This window comes from Cyprinodon tularosa, unplaced genomic scaffold, assembly GCF_016077235.1.
Source record: "Cyprinodon tularosa strain WSP-4 unplaced genomic scaffold, ASM1607723v1 ctg24, whole genome shotgun sequence".
Classification (NCBI taxonomy): Eukaryota; Metazoa; Chordata; class Actinopteri; order Cyprinodontiformes; family Cyprinodontidae; genus Cyprinodon; species Cyprinodon tularosa.
The window spans coordinates 1,119,653-1,143,525 of NW_024038896.1; the positions used below are offsets into that span (position 1 = coordinate 1,119,653).

At 38.1% G+C, this 23,873-nt stretch overlaps 1 protein-coding gene across 6 annotated transcripts in view; it reads left to right on the top strand.

Annotated features, from left to right (window-relative positions):
• The window catches only part of LOC119785060 (disheveled-associated activator of morphogenesis 1-like), a 76,188-nt gene that overhangs the window by 29,753 nt on the left and 22,562 nt on the right, over nucleotides 1-23,873 (top strand). For 5 of the 6 annotated variants that reach the window (XM_038287450.1, XM_038287453.1, XM_038287448.1 and 2 more), the window contains 2 exons: nucleotides 17,022-17,314; nucleotides 21,068-21,157. In XM_038287450.1, the coding sequence (XP_038143378.1) occupies nucleotides 17,126-17,314; nucleotides 21,068-21,157 (279 nt within the window). In that variant the 5' untranslated portion in view covers nucleotides 17,022-17,125. Of the gene's footprint in view, nucleotides 1-17,021; nucleotides 17,315-21,067; nucleotides 21,158-23,873 lie in introns of those variants that run through there. The other variant, XM_038287452.1, reaches the window with a different exon arrangement.

The following is a 23,873-nucleotide window of genomic DNA, read 5'->3' on the forward strand; positions in this document are numbered from 1 at the left end:
TGCATATTTTTTTCAATAGTCGTTTGTGCTACTTGGATCTGGAACAAAAAGGAAAACACTATTATGAACATTTTATTTATAATCTAAAAGGGGAAATTATCACTTTATCACTTCTCATGGGGAAAAAAGGTGAAGTTCACTACTTCCAAAACAACAGCTGAATGATCTGCAAATAAAGAGAGTTGTTCAGTCTTCGTCTTTTGATGGCATAGTTCGGCTTTCTGCTATGAACCAACAGCTCTGATTTATAACTGTTTGTTACATTAAAGCATTCATTTATAACATCACCAGCAAGCTTTTTGAGTAGGTGAGTTTGCTTCTTTATCTCCCACCTTATCCTGTTTTGGATGTTTTAAAGTTTTTCCTCCTGATGCTGGAAACAGGTTTGACTAAAGCAGAACTAATCTAACCTGTGATCATGTTTCTGTGTGCAGAGGAGATGTGTAAAGATCACGAGGTTTCCGTAATGAGGAAAGATGGGACAGAAATTAGATTACCCTTATGTAAGAGGGGTAATACAATTTACTATTTTTAAAAAGGGTAGACACTACCTTGCCTTTTAATGGAGACTGAGTGCAAAATCATCTCGTATTTCATTCAGACTTTAATGTATTATATTAAGTCTTATTATAGGGCCTGAATGACTTGTCGACAGTTGAACTTTCCTCAGACAAAACTGTACTCAAAACAAGCATGGTGCAGAAAAGCAGAAAAGCTTTGCATTCAGGTTCTGTGTTCAGACCAAATTTATAACACTTCAGCATCCTGAATGAGTGGAACTTCTCTAGCTCTGTGTTAATCAGGCAAAATATATTAGAAGAAATGCTTCCTTTGTCTGCTCCTGTGCTGGTTTCCCCCTTCTTAACCCATACTGCATCCCTTTATGTTAATCCTGTAATCTGAGAGCCCCCTCAGCTCCCTCAGCCATGTGACATCAATGCTCCAGAGGCTATACAACAGCCACATTTCAGCACACAGTATCATTCAAAATACACAGTAGCACCTTGCTGTCGGAGCCAAACTGCTCTGCTGCTTTAACGCTGTTGATCAAATCATCCTGCCAACTCTCAGCTCTCAGAGAGATGTGATTTGTTTTAATCTGCTAACCTTCAAGCTTGGGTGGCTTTAATGTCCCAGACTGTCCAGGTCTGTCTCTTTTAATACATGAGGTTCCCATTTCACCATTACCTAATTGGTGGACTAAAGGCTTTGTGTGTGATCAGACTGTGCATATGAAGCATGTATCACTTTGACATTAAAAATAAAAAATCATTTTAATTTAACATGACATGATTTCCCGTTTGATAACCTGTGAAATACACAGAAACACTTTTTGGGTTTAAAATACATTAGGGGTGACGTTCAGCTGTATGTCTATTGCTGTTTTTGCACTCTGTTAATATGCTTCTGCTTATATGATAAAAGATATTTTTATGATTCATCCAACATCTGAAAACAGACAAAGTTAATATTTAAAGATCAATATATCTTCCTGATCCGTCTGTAACCCGCATTTTACTGTAAAATCTTACTGAGTTTATTTAGATGCTTAGAAAAAATATGGGGTTATAGAGAGGATCATTTTGTAGGGCTATGGTGGTATCATCCAATCTTTATCTCTTTTCAAAACAAAATGCAATATTCATTGATACCCTATAAACTATAAACTATAATCTGAGATTGGGGGTGGATGGCTTAACACTACAGGGATGCCACCAACAGTCCGTTTAATTTCCCATTTTAGTAAAGCTTGCTTAGTCACATTTTAGCATATTGTGGTTTCTATAAAAACAAAAGGTACAAAACAACTGAAAACAGAAATGAAGATATAGTTTCCTACCTTTCCTGCAATAAAGAGTCAGCAAATATTATTAGCAGAAGCGACCTCATGCTGTCTTAAGCAATTGCTGCAATTAGCATTTTTAGCATTATTAAGAGAGCAGTTTACCTATGTTTCCACTATTTAACCTTACTAACCTTGTCTCTGAAACTCCCCAAAGGCAAATATCAACATTGAAGCGTGCATGCTCCATAACAAAACGGATACACCAGTGAATTTTATATGTCCTCATTTTAGCCTCCATTGTCTGTCCAGTCATGCTCTTTCTCAAGTTCCAGAGTTTCGACCCATTCACCAGAAGTCTTTAAATTGATTTTAGCATTCTTCTAGTTCTTATAAGTGTTTATTTAAAATAATTTATTTTATTTGTATAGAGTATCAAATTCATTGTCTGAGGTTAGATTCATTTTTACTCATTTTTACTCTTTACTACTTGCCTTCCCTCGCTCCAGCTTCTGTTGTGTGTTTAATGTTTACTCTGTAGTAATAATTTTCAGATTACCACAGTAGTATTTTGTATCTTTGAAATAATATTAAATATAAATTTAATATTAAATTCTTATTCTTATTCTTAATATTCTTCTTGCAGTATCAACTACGTATTGAGCATTAACCAACTGCAAAAAGATGTTTTTTTGTTTGTTTGATTTTTATTATTGCACCTTTGTGTAATACCTCTAAAGAAGTTCTGTAAGTCCAAATATATTTGAATAACACATTTCAGTAGCAAGGCAATTCAAGGGGCTTTTTATCATAAAAACATCAGAACAAATGCGCAGCAGAATCATTCAAAACGTCAATCAAGTATACAGCAAATCATCAAATCATCAGACTTGTCAAACAAAATAATAAAATCATCATCCATATGATAATCATAGGGAGATGGTCAATGTGAAATAAGATTATTTGTTTTTTTAGCTGGATTTATTTGTGGACTACTAATCAGAGGCAGCTCTAAATAGGTGGGTCGTCTGCCTTGATTTAAAGGAACTTAATGTGTTTAGATGGTGCATAAAATCTGAAATCATTGATTTGTTCAAAGCATCCGCTCAGTGCTTGTCTGTCCAAAATTTAACTTTTGCTGCTCGACGCACCACATCAACCAACAAGAGAAGCTGATCTGGGAGCTGGCAGGGAGACAGACACAGCACTGCTGATACAGATCGCTAGGATCACTCCTCTTAAACAGTTTATTAATCCCTATATCAACTTAAAATGTCGAAACCTGCCAGCAAAATATGTTGGATTTTATTATTCTGGTGCCTGCAGTTTGGATTACCTACATGAAAAACGCCTTCCAGCCGCCACAAACATTAGTGGAAAGCTCCAAAGAGGCGACAGGGCCAGAGGCTGCTGTTGGCCGGGTTTCCCACTGACAGTGCACCGCTGTTGTACGGGAGTCTGAGGGCTCCAACAGCAAAATAATATTTGAAGGCAGAATCGTAATCTTGGTGAACTAACTGCACAGATTAAGTTTTCAGGTGGACTTTCTCACTTAAAAATATATGAAAACTAATTTTTACCCACCTATAACAGCATTAATAGCAAAGCCGCTCTTTGCCATTGAACACAGAAGAAGCAGAATGATCAGACGCATCTGGACACACCTTACTAGACGTGCTTCAGGGGCGTCAAAACTGCTCTTGACACGTGTCTGATAGGGCTGGGTAAAAAAATTTATTTAATCCATTTTGAATCCATTTCTTTACTTTTTTTGCGAAATCGATGTCTAGGGAATGAGATTGATTCATTTTATAGTGACCCGCGTGATGTTCACATTCAAATAAGCAGGAAAGTTGCACTGAAGATTACTTCAAGCCAGACAGCTTCAAATATACCCAATAGGTTGACTGAAGGCATTAACAAATGGGGGCTGATCAGAAAACGCCCTGTAGTTGTTACAGACAACGCTGCAAATATGGTTTGTGCAGTGAAGATAATGCAGCTCATGCATGTCTGCTGTGTCACGTCTGCTCGCTCGATTGAGGCTTCACTTTTTCACTTTTCACAAACAAGTTTGCACTTTTGAGACAGTTTTGTTCACATCTCATGTTTAAACTGTGTTTAATGTGACAGGAAAAAAATAAAATATGAGTATTTGGAAACACAGTTGAACCACTTTCATTATTGTAAAAACAGGTCGAATCAAAATTAATTGATTTAGAACTGTATGAATCGAAATCGAATCGATTCAGGACATTGGCGAAAATACCCAGCCCTAGTGTCTGACATTAATCTGAACATGCATCAAAAATTAAGCAGCAGAAGCCTTTTTGCTGCTTCCAGCGCTTGCAGTCTGAACGTGGAATGTTTAACACTGTATGCAGATAAACCACACCACCAACCAATCAAAAATGGGGATTTTTTTTATCCTATCAATACTTGCAAATACTCAAATTACTGAACAGTGACAGGGATTACAAAACCAAACGGCAGTATTTAAGACAACAATATTTTACTGTAAGGAAATCAACACTTACATTTTCTATATTAATGTATATTTAAATATACTTGCATAAAGAATCAAGTTTTTAATTTCCTGAGGAATTGCGCTCTCAGTTTGGTGGGGCAAAAATTACACCATATGTATCTGATAATATATAATGTGAGATACAATTTTGAAAGATTTTAGTTGATGTATATTTTGGGAAAAAATGAAATAAATCTAATCAGTTAGAAAGTGCTGAGAGATGCCAGCTGGTGTAGAAGAAGGTATTTCACACATCTGTTTCCCATATATATCTGTCCACTGTGTTCTCTTTCCAAGGCTGAATTCCTGCTCCAACTTGCTCACAAAGAGTCATCAGCCCTAAAATGACCTTTAACTATTTTTAAATTATAGATAAATTAACCTTATGTTGTTTTTTTCTGGGAGTGACATAACTGTGCAGTTTTTTTCCTATTACGAATACAATTAATGCAGCTTGTTATAGTTATTTGTAGTGCCTGGTTTTTTGGCTTTTTATGTCATTTACTACGAATTGGTATTAGATAAATCCAACCACTTTAATAGCAAAAGCCCCATGCCCTCAAGATCAACATTCATTTGTCTGTAGAATACGTCTGAGTGAAATATAAAAAAAAGACAGCTGGATAAAATTTGTTGGGCCATCTTTAAATTCTTGCTCCTCATTCTTTTCATCACATGTTCAATAACGTGAGTGCCTCTATGTTTAGCTTAAGATGTTCATCTAAACTTCTGCTTTTCCTCCAGCAGACCTGACAGCTTTGAGAGTTTTAATAGGAGGGGGTCTCATGCAAGCACCATGCACAGGCTCTTGCTCACTTCCCAAACACTAGGGTTGTCTTTACAGTCTGGACTCGAGCCAGGTCATCCGCCAAACCACATGGTCAAGAAAACAATCAAACCATCCAAAGACAGAAATCTGCCTCAAACAAACAGAGAAGTGTCTGAATACAGGCAGGCGGGTTCTTGTGCGTGATTTAAGGAGTACAAGAATTGTTCTGTAAGCAGGAGCCTCTGAAATGTATGGTCATTCTTCTGCAGCCAGGTCCAGGAGTTGATTTATGGTGGTATAAACAACATTTTTCTTGATTATATGGAAAATGCAGCTGTTGCATGGCATCATCATCAAATTTCATACTTTGTACATTTCAAACATGCCTATCTATGAGGATCACTCCTGGAAAACACTATTAGTCCTGCTAAGTTGTAATGCTTGGACAGCTAAGGGTCATTTTAAAAAGCTTAGCTTTTGCATGAGCTAAATCTCTTTGGTGATCCGTATTCTCTCCCAGCGTGTGCATGGGACAGTGGAAGGCGTTTCTCTTCAGGTTCATAAAAATCACCTGACTAGAAGAATTTCCTCCAATTTCAAGAAGCCTGTTTTTGTTGGAAACTTTGGCTGACTGTCAGGCAACCTCCAGAGCTAACGTCTGAACACACAGGACTTCCAGGTTAAATAATGACAACACAAACAGCCTCTGCAGTGACATGGTCCCTTTGTGTTTAAACCTACTTTGTACCGGTTTCTAAGGCTTAATATGGCTCGCAACTTTTACACAAAGCTTACCGCTGGCTTTAGCTAATGGAAAAGATAGGTGGTGTTTTGGACTAATATGGTCAGAGAGGGCTTTGAATATCTTCTTCCCTTCACGCCAGAATAGATGGCGAGCGTGAAGCCAAGCAGCTGCTCTTGAGACCTCCGGTAGTTCATTCTGAAACATGGAGGATGTGTCAAAATAAATACACTGCTGCTGTGTACTTTATCCCACATGTGGTCATCTGGTTGCAGCAGTGCAGAGTTTGAACAGTGTTTATATTAGCACATTAATCGTCCTTACAAACCTTAGACATTATTTTGCTGTGGAGTTTATTGGCCCTAGGAGAACTAAGGAAAGGTGTACCAATGTATAAAGTTTCTAGTATAACATCCTGTTAATTTCTTTGTTAGTCATAACAAACTAAACACAAGCATGCGTTTGTGTTTGCAACAGTTATTACCATTGTGGCTAAAATAATATAAAATAAAGATCACTGAAGGTATGATAAAGTCTTTTTGTAATATTGGTCGGAGTAGTTTTATTGAGTGTTTGGGTTCTAAAGTTTGACATAAATGAAGATTCAATACATTTTGAGATATGCACGCCATTTTTGGTGTCTCTTACACATCTTTTGGTGATGCAATACTTTGTTTTTAGCTAGTTTGAATAAGAACATCATAGGCAGACACTGAGAGAAATTGTAGAAAAAGGTATATTTTAACCGTCATCTAATGAGTGGCATCTTTAAGCAGTGTTGGGAAAGTTCTCTTTCTACGTGAACTAGTTCAAAGTTCAGTTCACACATTTTAAAATGAACTAGTTCAGTTCATAGTTCATAATTCAAAATTTTGAACTAAGTTCACAGTTCCAAAAAATGAACTAGTTCATAGTTCTTTTTTTTTCATATATTGCTCAATTACACCATAGCCTACTGTAGAACCACAGACAGCAATTATTTTATCAGTTGTAACACTGAAACTGTGCGTCAGATTTCATCTTCATATCCAGTTTTGAATCCTTATCCAACCAGGGTTTACATTAGCATTGAGGGGACAGCATTTCCCCATTGTTGCTTTAACGCTTTGTTGCTGTCCATTCACTTCACACTAGTTGCAGCTGCAGCTTTCACCCCTACAGTATATTCTCAAACACATCAGGAAAAATGTGCTGCTTGAAAGGTCTTTTTTATGGGGAATTATTAAAAGAAAAACAGGAACGTAGTCTTTAAGGTGCAAATGTTTTTTTAATTTTAATAATTTCTTCAATTTGAAATTCCATTTCAGTACATACTAAAAAGGAATACTGGAATCCTGGAAAATTATACCAGGCAGGTTTAACAAACAAGTTACATGAATAGTAAAACCCTCAAGAACATTTTACTAACACAAACTGAGGGACCAGGCTTAGGTAGGAATTTAAGGTTACTGAAGTGCGGATGTTTTTACTGAAAGCCGTTGGGCAAAGTTTGCAGATAAATGTAAGATTGTTGCCATCATCCTCACCGACCACCTGGTCATAAAACTGTTTTAAGTGATCATACTGCTGCTTTGTCGCATCCACGGTCGTCTAAATGCTGCTGTGGCTTCCACGCTGCATTTTGTTTTGATGACGCACGCGGCTGTAGGCTACGACACTGGTAGCTGGTGTTGCCAGATTGGGTGTTTTCCCCCGCTACATATTAAGGCCTGTTTACGGTGTGATTTAGCCGGGGTTTCGCCTGGAGGGCTCTATAGAAATCCGGCAACCTATTGAACGGAGCTGAACTGAGAGAGCGTGCCGTTCACAGACACCAGAATGAACGAGTTCACAATAACGTTCATCAGGCAGTAATACAGTACGTTCAGTTCACGTTTGCGCAAAATATGAACGAGTTCATGAACTTTCGTTCAATGAACGCGTTCAGGCACAACACTGTCTTTAAGACAAATCCTTGGACTGTACATGTCAAATTTCCTGACTATAGATTATTTTCATTCTATATGTTGCCACAGTTACAAAATCCCCATTGTAGAAATAAAGGGAAGGCTGGTTATGTTCTTTCAGCTAATTAAAGGTATAGTGGAGTATTTTCATGAATTTTTTTAAATGACTCGTCCTCTCCATAAAAAAAAAAAATGCACTTACACACATCTGTACCCGCTCCCAAGAGGGAACGGTTATTAAACACGTGCAAGATTATGCACAAGCTCATTTCTCCTCGAAGAGGTGTGGGGACGCAATGATGAGATGGTCACTCTATTGGATCTCATCTCACCCATATTCATATATAAAAAGTTTCCCCGCAAATAAGACTACTGCTTTTATGTGTGTGTGCTGCAGTGGAATTTTGGACATGTTTGCGGGCTAAATAAGGATCATTGGCTACCGTATAACTACTAATGATGCAAATGACAAAATAAATAAACTTTTCTTCCCTGCAACGTTACAATATAGAGGTAGATAACTTTAACTAGCAGTGATGTGAAATGGGTTTCTCCAAATAGCATGCCAAACTTTACCTGTCGAATAGAAACTTTGCAAGCGACGCATGATGGGAGCATGGCCTGTGCTTTCAGTGTACGCCAATCTCCCAAAAACACTCTGGTCCTGTTTCTTTCTTCTGAGGCCTTTCTTTTCTTCTTATTCACTTCGTAGACACTTTTTCTCTTGAGACCATCGGCCATTTTTAAAGAACCGCAGTGAAATAGGTGAGCTTCAGTGACTGGACAAAAAAGATAGCTAACTAGAGACGAGCACTTGGTCACATTTATGAACAGAAAAGTAATTTGTTTTAATATTTCATGAGTCATAATTGAATAGCTGATAGAAACCAAGCTGGTCTTGAGGGTGGACTGTCCTCCTGTGTCATGTGGTTCATGGCAGCTCCTGTACTAACCCCTTGGTACCTGGGCCTGGTTGAATGCTATAGGCAGCAAGTTTGCAACTAAGAATATGAACATTTTCATCGGTTTCACTTCTTTTAATACTGGAAAGGCTGATAAGAACAAATAAGTCACCTATAATGGTGATATGTAGGTTGTAAAATGATTTACAATTTATTTAACAAATAATATAACTAAAGAGGAGATGAAATCTAAACGGCTTTTATTCATGTGAAAAGGAGAGGCTAGTTATTTACAGTTAGATTTATTTTGGTCTATTTGACTTGAAGCTTAGTAGTCCCTTCAGTTTGGTACTATTTAGTACTATTGTAGTGGAAGGAAGCCATATTGTTCCCATATACTAGACTTTAGAGATAGCTGATAGTCCTGTCGTTGCCCCTTTTTAGTGGGGAGTCATAGAACGTAGTATTCTTAAGTTCCAGATATAAACATTATGCATGTGTACAGTGGTTTCAGTGTTATTTCTTTGGTTGTAAACCTTTCACCTATTCTATTCCTGTTTATTTAGTATACATGCATGCGAAACCAAATGGTATTTGCTGAAGATTTTCAGTAGGAATTCCTTTAAGCCTCTAATGCTGGTCTTTTTACACCTTAACAATTTTATGTAAATGCAATTTTAACAACTCTGTATTTTTGGAGCCATTTGCCGGACAGCATTTTATATCAACCATGTAGCAATTACTGTATATCCATCCTAAGGATAATTATCAACTTTAGGTATCTATTTTCTCCCAGCAGTCTTTTATAAGATGTTTAGATAACAAAAAAAAAAAAAAAATGAACAGGGGGGTCATGTCTAACTGTTTTATAAGAGTCTAAAGGTTCAATCAGAACCAAAACGAGATGTTTTTATAAAGTCTTTAGAAAATACTATACAGCTTACTAGGCATTAAGTTTACCATCTCAGTTTTTGATTAAAATGTTGGTCGTACAAATTGACAAAGAGGCAAGTTTGTTTTTCAATTGTTCTTCTGGAAAGTCCCTCTTTCGCCATTCTGGTGTTCAATTCAATTCAATTCAGTTTATTTATATAGCGCCAAATTCACAACACATTTCATCTCAAGGCACTTTACAGTTCAACCAGATCATACAGTCAAATTTATACAAAGTTTTCTATCTAAGGAAAACCAGTTGATTGCATTGACTCATTGACTCAAATACAATCCCCCACACTAAGCATGCTTGTAGCGACAGTGGAGAGGAAAAACTCCCTTTTAACAGGAAGAAACCTCCAGCAGAACCAGGCTCAGTGTGAGCGGCCATCTGCCGAGGCCGACTGGGGTTCAAGGAGACAGAAGCAGAGATACAAAAAGCAGCTGTAAAAGGCGGCCCCGTCCAGGAAACACACAGCCAGGCAGACGAGCTCCAAGGCAGCTCCCATGCCAGAGCACGAAGAGAGCACATCCACTCAGTCACGGTCAGAGAAACAGGACCACACTGGAAAACAGGCCGATCTCCAACATCTATTAACAAGGGTGTTGATAGAAGCAGCACAGCTGATGTTTTTTTCCAGGATGACGTCACAGCCAAACAGGAACAGACGAGGCAAAGCTACTCTGAGGAAAAGCAGAGAGAGCAGAAGGTTAGAGATTGAACTAACAGATTCTGCAGAATAGGAGAACAGAGAGAGAATGAAGCAGAATGATGAAATGGGGGTCCCTATGTCCTCCAAAAGTCTAAGCCTATAGCAGCATAACTATAGAGATAGCTCAGGATAACCTGAGCCACCCTAACTATAAGCTTTATCAAAAATGAAAGTTTTAAGCCTAGCCTTAAAAGTAGACAGGGTGTCTGCCTCACGGACTAAAACTGGTAGTTGGTTCCACAGGAGAGGAGCCTGATAACTAAAAGATCTGCCTCCCATTCTACTTTTAGAAATTCTAGGAACCACTAGTAAACCTGCAGATTGAGAGCGAAGTGCTCTGTTAGGAACATAAGGAACAATCAGATCTCTGATATAAGATGGAGCTTGGCCATTTAAGGCTTTATATGTGAGAAGGAGGATTTTAAATTCTATTCTTGATTTAACAGGAAGCCAATGAAGAGAAGCCAGGATAGGAGAGATATGATCTCTCTTTTTCATTTTCATTAGAACTCTGGCTGCAGCATTTTGGATCAGCTGAAGGCTTTTAACTACAGTTTGTGGACTTCCTGATAGTAAAGAATTACAATAGTCCAGCCTTGAAGTAACAAATGCATGGACTAGTTTCTCAGCATCACCCCTGGACAGGATATTTCTAATTTTTGCAATGTTCCTCAGATGAAAGAAGGAAATTCTAGAAACCTCTTTGATATGGGATTTAAATGACAGGTCCTGATCAAAAATAACACCAAGATTTTTTACTTTATTATCTGAAATCAGTTTAATCCCATCCAAATGATGCGACTGGCTAATCAGTTTCTTTTTCAGAGACTCTGGTCCAAAGACTATAACTTCTGTTTTGTCTGCATTCAGAAGCAGAAAATTAAGAGTCATCCAGGTTTTTATGTCTTCAAGACATGCCTGTAATCTATGTAATGGGTTAGCTTCATCTGGATTTATAGACAGATATAGCTGGGTATCATCAGCATAACAGTGGAAATTAATCCCATGCTGTCCAATAATTCTACCAATTGGGAGCATGTATAAAGTAAAGAGAATTGGTCCTAGCACTGATCCCTGTGGTACTCCACAGGTAACCTTTGAGCGTGTTGAAGATCTATCATTAACATGAACAAACTGAATTCAATCAGATAGATAAGATTTAAACCAGTCTAGTGCTGTTCCTTTAATTCCAACAAAATATTCAAGTCTTTCTAAAAGAATATTATGGTCAACTGTATCAAATGCAGCACTAAGATCCAACAGGACGAGCACAGATACAAGTCCATTATCTGAGGCCATGAGAATATCATTAGTGACTTTCACCAGAGCTGTTTCAGTGCTATGATGAGCTCTAAAGCCAGACTGAAACTCTTCAAAAAGTTCATTATGGTGGAAGTGATCGCAAACTTGTTTGGCAACTACTTTCTCAAGAATTTTGGATAAGAAAGGAAGATTGGATATAGGTCTATAATTGACCAAGTCATCTGGGTCAAGAGACGGTTTCTTAAGCAGAGGTTTAATTACAGCAATCTTAAAAGCTTTAGGTACATATCCCTGTAACAGAGATAGATTAATCACATCTAAAATGGAGGAGGAGATCAAAGGGAATACCTCCTTAAATAACCTGGTTGGAACTGGATCTAACATACAAGTTGAAGGCTTAGATGAAGACAATAATTTTGCTAATTCAGAGAGTTCAACTGGATCAAAGCAGTCTAAACCCAGTTCAGATTCCATGACTACCTCAGGTACAATCGCTGATAGAGGAGTGCTTATGATCTTATTTTTAATAAGATCAATCTTATTTATAAAGAATCCCATAAAATCATTGCTGCTAAGAGCAGGTGGAATGGACGGTTCAACAGAGCTATGGCTCTGGGTGAGTTTGGCAACTGTATTAAAAAGAAATCTAGGATTATTCTTATTCTCCTCTATTAATGAGGAGAAGTATGCTGCTCTTGCTTTACAAAGGGTCCTCTTATACAGCAGTAAACCATTTTTCCAGACTAGGAAGGACTCTCGCAGGCCTGTGGAGCGATATTTTCTCTCCAGTTTCCTAGCATTTTGCTTCAAAGTACGCAGCTCTGCATTAAACCAAGGAGCAAGCTTTCTATTTTTAACGGTTTTCATTTTCAAAGGAGCTGCGTTGTCTAAGGCAATACGCAGAGAACTAGCAACCCCCTCAACAAAATCATCAACCTGTGAAGGGGAATAAGCTAAGCTTTTGCACTCTGCAGCACTGCTCAGTGACACAGAGCAGAGAGAAAGTGAAGCAGATTCTTTAAAATTTATAACTGCACTATCTGATAAAGATCTACTAAAATTGAACCTTCTTTTGGGGGAGGAGAACTCTGTTAAAGTAATCCTGAAGGTTATTAGAAAGTGGTCAGAGAGGACAGGGTTGTGAGGAAATACTGTTATTTCTTCACATTCTATGCCGTATGTCAGCACAAGATCCAAAGTATGAAGATGAGAATGCGTGGGACTATTCACATTTTGAACAAAGCCAATAGTGTCTAAGATAGCATTAAAGGCTGCTCTTAAGCTATCGCCTTCAATGTCAGCATGGATGTTAAAATCTCCCACTATGATGACCCTGTCAGTATTTAATACCAAATCAGAAAGGAACTCTGAAAACTCATCTAAAAATTCAGAGTAAGGACCTGGTGGACGATACAAAGTTACAAAAAGAAGAGGTTTTCTTGCCTTGAAATTTGGATCAGGGAAATTAAGGGTTAAATGTTCAAAAGAGTTGTAGGAATTAATTGTTTTGGGAGTAATCAGTAAGTCAGACTGGAAGATTGTTGCTACTCCTCCTCCTCGCCCAGAACTTCTGGGGATGTGAAAATTTAAATAGCTTGAAGGAGTTGCCTCATTTATGCTCACATAATCCTCTTGCTGCAGCCAGGTTTCTGTAAGGCAAAACAAGTCAATGTGATTATCACAAATCAAGTCATTAACTAGTAGACTTTTAGAGGAAAGCGATCTTATGTTAAACAGACCGCATTTAATTGTTTTAACTTTTTCCCCAATTGGAGTTATTTTGATTTTAATTAGATTATCATGATTTACTCCTTTGGGAATCTTTGCTAATTTATTAGATTTTGGTCGTGGGCAAGACACTGTCTGGATGGAGTAAAGAGTGGGTAACAGTAGAGAAGCTGCAGAGATGTGTGTTAAACTACAACTCTGCTTCCTGGTCTGCACCCTGGGTGGTCAGGGTTTTGGAGGACTAATAAATGTGGCCAGATTCCTAGAAAGAAGAGCTGCACCATCCAAAGTGGGATGGATGCCGTCTCTCCGAATCAGACCAGGCTTTCCCCAAAAGGATTGCCAATTATTAATGTAGCCCACGTTGTTTTCAGGGCACCACCTAGACAACCAGCGATTGAATGACGACATGCGGCTAAACATGTCATCACTGGTCAGATCAGGGAGGGGACCAGAGAAAATTACGGAGTCCGACATTTTTTTGGCAAACTTACACACCGAAGCAACACTAATTTTAGTGACCTCCGATCGGCGTAACCGGGTGTCATTGCCACCAGCGTGAATAATAATCTTACTTTATTTAACCTTATCCTTAGCCAGTAGTTTCAGGTAGGATTTGATGTCGCCCGTTCTGGCCCCCGGCAAACATTTGACTATGGTCCCTGGTGTCTCTAATGCCACGTTTCTGACTATGGAGCTGCCAATCACCATAGTGGGCTTCTCAGTGGGTGTGTCACTGAGTGGGGAAAACCGGTTAGAAACGTGAACGGGTTGGTGGTGACCAGTGGGCAGAGATCCACGACTACGCTTTCTGCGTACAGTTACCCAATCGCCTGGCTGCTCAGGCACTTTTGGAGGACAGCTACGTGGGGGGCCTACTTCAACAGCCTGAAGCCTGGATTCTAACTCTGACACCCTCGCCTCCAAAGCTACAAAAATACTACACTTATTACACATCCCATTATCACTAAAGGAGGCAGAGGAATAACTGAACATCTGACACAGAGAGCAGGAGAGAGGAGAGGAAGAAGGAAGAGTTGGAAAAGAGTCAAGGGAGGGAGAGAGAGAAGCCATAGCAATGCTAAGCTAGCGCTAGCCTAGGCTAGCTACTTCTTGCTATCAGAAATAAAACCGTGTGAAACTGACAAGTGCTCAGTAGAAAAGTGCAGCAGAAGGTGCTATGTTTTAAAGTAGTCAGTTAGAGTTACTTAGATACAGAGATATCACAGAGAAAATAACTTAACTTCAGATGGAGATCCTCTGAACAGCTGCACACTCAGTTGCACACTCAGTTAATCCAAACAGGAAGTTAACAGGTCCAAACAGGAAGCAAGAAGCTTACTGATGTTCATTGAGTGACACAAGTATAGGAAGCTGATTACTATATAAAGTAAGCTTTATCTCACTAGGTGAATACAAGATGTGTCACTTATAATCCAACTGGACTTTTTGACTTAAAATGGAAAAAAAAAAAAATGTTGAAGCTTCCTTGTTTTTAAAACATGTCAACTTTTTTTGACTGGATATTGAATTCCAATATCTGTAGGGTATTTGTCTTTTAGCCAGCGAAGCAGCAGTGCACAGCAAGATGTGGGGGATGGGTGTACTTTTTATCATTTTACTTTCTATGTACTCAATACAGATATATTATCTCTGGTAACTCTGGTTCTTTCTCTGGCATCTCATGAAAAGGCCATTGAAGACCTGAATCATCAACTGGTTGAACTCTTGAAACGCCTTGATACTGATAACCAGCCATGGGCATTAGGTTTGAAAAAAAAAATCCATTATTTGTCTAAGACGCTTTGTAATTCATTCACACTGTTGATGTCATATTCTTAGAAAGTATAATAAAGACTGTATTTTAGTGCGCTTGTCAAAACCTTCCCTTTAACTAGACTAAATGAGCAGATGCCACAGACCTCCATTTCTTACCCCTGGTGAGAGCAAAACCCACTGAATGTTTTGTTGGCTTCATGAGCAAAACAGAGAGTCAGCCTAGATTTGACTCAACAACAGGGATTACTTTAACATTTTAAAATGTGTCAGAACAATTAGAATTGAGTGGGACATTTTAGGTTGGGGCTAATAGAGAAATAAATAATAAGCATCATTTCAGATAAAACCTTAAAAGACCCCATATGTCTGACTTATGACCCATATGTAAAATCTGCTGATTTATCTCTACTTTAATCTGTAATCATGAAGAAATCAACTCCCCTGTAGGTCATAGGCAACTGCTGGGATACAATTTCAAACAAACAGCCTTTATTTCTCAAGGCCTTATTTGACACAACGTTGTTTAAACAGCACTGTTAGCTTAAATTATACGCTCGGTAACAAGAGAAATGGCAGAAGGCTGAGAAAATGTTGGGTGCATGAGAACAGTAGTTTCTGTTCTGCTAGTTTTAATGAACTTTCTGTAGTGTTTGGGGAGCTGCTTCCAGACGGCGAGACGTACAGTAAGTTTTATGCATGTAACCAACGTAACCTCAGTTTTTATGGCCCAGCTGTCCAAGCAGAGCCTTTCTAGTGAGATTTCAGGAGCTTAAACAGAGCCTTCCAGACAGAATGACAAGAGTGTCTGGGTAATGTAGAACACAATGCAATGAGGAGACGGCAGTGTTCCTATGCAGTATTTAAAGCCCTGAAATCTGCCCGCACATTTTTGTTTTAGTATGTATGGAAAGTAGATATTTACATATGTGAAAAAGGAAACAGAATATAGAGAAAGGTTTGATTTTCTGAGCCTTTCGTTCCTACATTTTCTAAACCCAAGTCCAATAATATTCAGTTTGTGTGACAGTTTAACAATGATGTTTATTGTTTTATTGTACTACGGTTCTTCCTTAATTTGACACATCATCGGTTGTTTACTTTTTCAGGAATCAGAAAAAAAAATGTCTGGTCTCTGGACAGCTTTAAATTCAGGTTGTTTTAACTGATTTTTAAATGTTCTAAAATGACAAGGTATTGGAAATGTAGTTTTTAGGACCAAGCACTACCAAGCATTTCTAAGGTAATTAACTATGCTTTAGATGATTTGAGTATTCGACTTTTTTCGCCCAAGGCAGAAATTTATTTGAATTCTCCTCTTTTAGTAAAGCGATCTATGGTTGGTCCAGATGCCATAAAATTACTGAGCCTTTACCAAACTTTGAAAAAGAGAAAACAGTTGATTTAAGATCTAAAGATCTCTGCTCAAAAGTCAGGATTATTTAAAAAAATGTATTGCTTGTAAATAATAGAGTTTAAATATAAAGATTAGACCGTTACATATATTTGTCCTTAAAAATGGGGTTGTCTTAGGAAAAGTTTTGCAGTTTCTCATTTAGAACAGCTAAATATAGCTGTGCTCCTGTCTCCAAGTGTTCTTTCCTACATTTTTTCTAATTCTAGCAGAGGACGTGGCCTGAGTAGATTAAATTTAGGAATTCAACCAACAGTTAATGATCCATACAGTCTGGATGCTGACACTGACGTATAGTAAATCATTGTAAAAAGGTGAATGCGGTTGTGCTCAGCAGAAATTGGGTAACCAAAAATCTGCCATCTTGTTCTGGTTTTGAAGACTCCTCTCTGAAATGCCTTTAGCCTTTTTTGTATTATAGTTGATGTAAAACAATACCTTTTGTACAAATCTGTGTTTGCATATGCTTACTTGAGTTGGCTTTCTGGGTTGAAACCTTACTCTGTCCTCTCTGTGTGTCCATAGTGTGCTCTGACGGAGGCTGAACTGTGAGGTGGAGGAGGCCGTAACGAGGCCCAGAGGGAGCCTCCCATCCTCCCTACCTGATCAGCGCTAGAGGCCCGACGGCCATGGCTCCCCGAAAGCGTGGGGGCGGCAGCAGCCGTGGTGGCCTCTCCTTCGTCTTCTGCTGTTTCAACAGCAACGATCACCCTGAGATCACCTACAAACTGAGAGAGGACTTTGCCCTGCAGAGCATGGAGCCAGCTCTGCCCATGCCCGGATATGATGAGCTGGATAACATGTTCTCTGAGTTGGTGGTAAGATATCACTTATGTGTTTTATTGCTCTTAAACTTGCTGGATGCAATATAAGGTCCTACTTGGACCTTATATTGCAAGTACCATGAAACACTTTTTATATAATAAAATTTAATAATCTAATGAGCCAAAACAAAAAAAATTGTATTTGCAGCTTCAGCTTTAATATTAGTAAGCTCTTTTGTTTTCAAAGTGTTTTTAAGACGGTTCTCCTTGTGTACAGTTGCAATGTCTTGTGAGTAACCAGGCCGACATGCTTTTCTTTCTTTCTTATTGTCACTTCTAATTTGTCCAGTGTCGCTCTCTCTTCGGGCCCCTTTTCCACTCTCACGTCTGCCACACTAGTCTCTTTGCACATCAATAGGCCTCATTCAGGGGCTCTTTAGGTCAAAGCCCGCTCCATCTGCTAATTGCTTGTTTTTGTCAGTCGTTCTATATGAAGACATAATTAACTAAGTTTAATGTGAAGACAAGGAGGCTTTCTGTTGCTCTGTTTGCCACAAGAAAAACAGCCACATCCTCTTTTTCTCAACCACTCGCTGGCCTTTTTGTGTTCACTCTAATAGGAAGGGAGGAAAAAGGTTACAATAAGGAGAACATTTGTTGACATATCTCCTTTTACTACTGGTTAAACTCAGCCATTGAACATGATAACAGTCATGCATGTAGTTAGTGCCCAGAACTAACTAATTATATAGAGATGGAATGATCTTTACTTTGTATAAATACATTAAAGTGCCTCAAAATAAACTATGATTTTATTACTGCAGGTAAACTGGGTGATGAACATTTTAGAAAAACTACAACTTTTAATTAAGTACGTTTATTAAAGAAGAAATCCCATGTTTAACAGATTATCTGTAGTTTTAACATCCCTTCTGAAATAAATATACCTGAAATGATTCAAGGTTTTAAGAACTTAAAAATTAGTAATCCATGACCTTCTTTTCCTCTAATGCATGGACATTACATGGTCCATTTCTCTCACACTCTGCCACTGGGTGCTTTAACTTGGCACTGCTGACACTCAGCAGAACATTGAGAAAAGGGATAAAAAACTTTAGCGCTTGATGTGGCAAAGACTGGCATGCTGGAGTCACAAAGTCTCCCTTTCATTCACTACATGGTACACAAATTAGTTGTTTGGGAGCGATTAGCAAAAGAAAGCTTTTCGTAATCCACCATTACAAACGCAAACAGGTTGATTTCATGTGCCTTCATCAGATGAGGTAGAAGCTGAGCTTATTGTAGGGCTGGAACTAAGGACTATTTTAATAATCGCATGGCAAGGGGCTCCTTGAAGAAGATTTTAGACAAAATTTAAAACAAAATTAAAACTGTGCCCTTGGAAGACTTCTGGAAAGAGCATATTAATGGGCTGAAATAGTTTTTCATCTTAAATAAAAAAAGAGTGCCTTGCCATTTCAGCTGAAGACATGTTTATAAGTCTCTAAACTCAAGTTAATGATTGATTACTAAACTGGTTGACGATTATTTCAATGATCGATTAATCCTAATTAATCAAATTAAATGTTTCAGCCCTAGCTTATCGACGATAATAGCTCTATGTGGATTGGATTTATGAAACCTGTTGCAAAATGTCAAGTACGGTAGAGGATCCATGATGCACTGGGCCTGCTTGTCTTCTAGTACCTTTGAAAATCTATTAGAGCATTGGTTCCTAGTCCTAATGTACCGCTGCACTGCATGCTCTAGGTGTCAACATGCTTCTACACACGACTTAAATGACTGAATGATTAACAGGCTTCTAAAGCACTCGATAACTGCTGAGGAGGTCAGGCGTATTTGAGAACAAGGTTTGAGAACCACTGTGTAAAAGTGATTTATTAAAATATGCACAACATATAAATTATTAGATAAATACCTGAATAACTAGATAGACACACTGAATACGAGGGCTTGTTCAGGAAGGGGGAAAGCAGTCATATATTTCTTTCCTTCTTTGTAAGCGTTGAGGGGAAGTGATGTGATCTAGGTGACTTTCCTGACCGCCAAGACAATAAACAGCCAAGAGAGTGAGCTTTGCACTGGGCCAGTAATTAAACAGTATCATTAACCTGTCAGCATGCCTCACTGTGTATTGAGTAGGATATTGATCTAGATCATATGGCTTTATAAAAAACAAACAAAAATCCACTTTCTTTCATGGTGATCTCAATGACGAGACTTGATTCCTCTAATAATCTCGATGATTGTGCAAAAGGAATCAAAGTTTCATGGTTTCAAATGTTTCTGTTTGCTCCAGCCTTGCCATATGTTAAATCGTATCCTATGGGAAAAGGCATTAACAAGAGAGAGCTAAAAAATACTGTGGCTTCTTTCATTGTTTCTTAATGAGATATTTTCCCAGGTTCTCAAATTGGTTTGATTTAAAAAAAAAAAATGTTTAAGTATAATGTTATTTCAATATAACACATATATTAAGCTGCTATTCTTCTACATTAGTATATACCTTACTTAAAATTATACAAATCTATTAAATCTATAGTATTCTAAGCCTTGCTCTGAGACTATGTAATTGGAATGAACAATTAATTGCATTTGCAATAAAATCTAAATTTTCAAAACAGTTTCCTAATTCCAAGGCATTCTATTTTTTAATTCATATTTTTTTTACATTTTCCATTTTTTCCCAAGAATAACTTTCTGACTTTTTCACTCCAGCTCTTTTGGTGGTGGAAATTAGCTTAAAATGGTAGTTGCCACCACAACAATGAGAACAGAGAGCAGCAAAGATCCATCCATGTAAGCTAGAAGAAAGCAACTTTTCAGAAAAAAGTTATGTCGTGTGACGATGAACTCTTGACTAGAGAGCACTCAAGGCTATGAAAACAAGCAAGCGCTGAAGCCAAATATGTCTGTGTTTTGGTAATGGAAAGTAAATTTAAATGAAATGGCAAGTGCCGCTTTGGTCCAAGAGAATGGACCGATACCTTTGCTGCTAGTTTTCCTGTAAGACTACTTTCTAAATAAAGGCCACTCATGCCTAGGAAAGGTTATTATGGCAGTCATTGATTTGTAGGTCATTGATTTGTAGGCCTTGTATTTTTTGTAGGTCTTGTATATTTTGATGTAGAAATGTTAACTGTATTTTTCATAACTAATTTATCTCTGTTTTCATTAAAACATGTTTTTTTATGCTCTTTTACATCTTTTCTCTTTGTGCTGTATTGGCTAAAAATGTTCTGCAGCCTTTTATCACCTCCCTCACATGGAGCTAATTAGGAGCAAAAATCTCCAGCTGAAATTCACATGGTAAACCTCAGAAAGTTTTGCAGATAACTCACTGATACATCCCAGTTTTCCGAACGGGCTCTGGTATTCGGTCCGAACACTTCCCATCAGCACCCTTTTTAACGTGCCCTGTGAACGTCATAGATTGCGACACATGTTGTTTCCAGATGTTTGTTTCCACATGCCGAACACATGAACCACGCCTTATCTTTTTACCCCCTTATTCGCATGTCTGAAGCCTGGAATAGATCCGATTTACTTCGCAATCAGACTAAATTTATGGGGACAGACACTAGGCAACGCAAACTGATCTACGGCTCAAATGAGCTTAGTCTGAGCCTTTCTTGGCAAGGGTTTCCATTTTGCAGGAAAACAAATTTGATTTATTTGGATCATTCTATTGTTTGCACAATGCAGCTCAGTAATCAACAGCAGATCATTAGTATCTGTGTGCTGCTGTGCATGAGTGATTTTAAAGACATTTTTCTTACTTTGCAGGATGAGCTTGACCTTACAGAAAAACACAGGGAAGCCATGTTCGCCCTACCAGCAGAGAAGAAATGGCAAATCTACTGCAGCAAGAAGAAGGTAAAGAGATCAGCATATGATAGCTTTCACTGGGTTTTTTCTCCGAGTGGGAATGTCCAGATATAGAGCGAGCAAATAAGTTTTAAAATCTTTATATTTCCAGACTTTATTCCCTACCCTTCCTGAACTGTCAAGTTTTACATGATACATGTAAAGAACTGTTTAGAGTGTGTGACTTTCTTTTGCTACGCTTGCATTCTGACTCTCTGTGCTTCCTGGCTTCTATATGAAGTGAGGCCAGTTTCTGGTTTTAATCTCCAGTTTTTTTTCAATTATTTGTGAAGGTTTGTTTATTTTAACTATCATGCTTTTGAATATTTAAATAATATTCTGAAAAGATGTCTGATACTGTTTTTAATTTAGCACATGCAGACTTTGCAATCCTTAATAAAGCTACTCTATATTTCATAACGATGCTAACAAACTCCATTCTTTGCATGTCAGAACATTTAATGCTCTTCATGATATCTTCTTAAGGAAAAAAAACTCCAGAAAAATGTTTTGATGATTTAAACCACACTAACTCGCATTCATGCCTTCAAACTGTGATGCAGCAATGCTGTAAACACAGATATTAATTAATCAAACTAAAATTAATAATTTCAGATTGTCTTCCTCCTTATTTCACCTAAATATCTGGGTTAGATTAGGTTGAAATCATTGCATTGTGTAGCATTTAAAACAAAGAGTTTTGATGCAAACAGCTTTGTGAATAATTTGAACAGAGCAACACAAACAAATCTATTTCAGTTTAGATTAACGTTGATGATAGTATCAGTCACACATAATTTAGTATTTAATCCAGCATTTTAACTAAACTGCCAAACAGTAATAATTAAAAATGAAAACAGCATCTACTGATAATCTCATGGAATAAACAGTGGAAAAGATTTTCAAAAGTCCCCAATTACAGCTTGTCATTCTTGTCATATAAGAGTAAGCAGAATAATCACCAATCTCTCGTATCCCCTGTACTAAATATTCAGTCGTTTAAAGCTCAGTATCAGCGTAAATTAGAATATGTGGGTATATCCCAGTCTGGATTGATTTTGTACTTGTTGGTAATGCTGCCCTTTTTTAAATACAAATTCAATGGTAGATTAAGAACATAGGTGCCCAGGTCCAGTCATGGAGAGCTACTATCCTGCAAACTTTAGATGCATCCCTTCTCCAACACTTCTGAATCCAATAAATGACGTATTAGATAAATGGCTAAACAACGATAGGGGAATTCACCTGTACCATCTGCTGTTGTTAACTGTTAGCATTTATCTAACACGTGTAGTGTATGCACAAATATTTATCTGTTTATTTCATATTGAAAGCTAGATCTCTAAAAAAAATATATACTCCTAGATTTATCAGCTGTAGTCTAATATTTTGCTAATAACTTTCAGGGTTGGTTTACTGTGTCTTTGAATAAGTCCCTTAATTGGCCTAAATTGTTTCTTTTTGCTGTTAGATCATGTAGTTGCATTGTAAGAAGTTTTTTTATTTAGTTTTTTTATCTAGTAACCTGATCCAAAGCTGTTAACCTTGATGCTCCGTTGTCAGAAGTGACACCTGTCCTGTTAAGTCTTCATGTAGCCATAACATTCCTGTCTGCTCTGTAACCGTGTAATGTTTCATTAAGCTCTTTCTTCCTGATAAAAGGCGCCAGGGCGGTTCTTCTTTTCCCCCGTATGTGAATTTTACCCTCACCATACAGGAAAGCACAGATGCATGTTAGAGTATAGATGACTGGAAGTGACGCTCCCTCAGAATGTGCCCTCACATTTATGCAGCCCGAGGTCTGAGCATGTAGGATATCCTGTCCCGACGAGTATGCCGATGGGGCACACAGATGCAAATATCGTTTCCTGCATCTAGAGAAGAGACAACATGAATGAATCTGAAGGGTGGATATTGTGTGCATCAGTGTGTGCACTCAAAGTCCTCAGTCAGGTTTTCTTGAGGGCTGGTTATACTCCTGCAGCAGTGTGTTGCAATGAGCTTGTCGCAGATATTTTTGATTTATGCTCGATATTGAAGCATGGTCTACGCTGTTATTCCACGCCATAACGCAAGAGAGACAACCCTAAACTAGCTGTGGGTCTAGATACGGCCGAGGCGGTGAGGAAATGGAGGCAAGTTTGTGCAACAAAGGAGGGACATGAGGTCTTAAACGAGCGAGGATCCATGGGGAATAAGGGTCCCAGCGTTCTTGCGCACCTCGCTCTTCTAGCTGACCATCTTCACGAGTCGTTTTCCACAGTGGTGGTCATACAATCAAAACAAGCCGGTAAGGTACCAAACAGGAACTACACATAGTGTAGAGCGGATGTAGATTTGACCAATCAGATGCCTACTGTCTGCTGAAGGTGCGGGGGCACATTTGCATTCACTGTGACACACATGCAGACGACCTGGTTTCTGAGCAAAAACCAGCCTTAAATCCTTGTTATTGTCTTTGGACCAAGCTAATTTGACTTAATTGACATTAAATAATTGCACCTGTTTTCAAGTAGAAAATCTTTAAGGTAACTTTGTGGCACTTCATGAAGACAAAATGATAGAGGCCTTAAGACATCAGCTCACATCTTATTTTCTCTGTCCATAATCTCCCATCTACTTCATCAGGACAGGAAATTGATAAGTAGAACATGGTAGGAATCACAAACTTTGATTCTTTCTCCTAAATCCTATCTAGTAAAGTGTTATATTGGGATAGCATAGG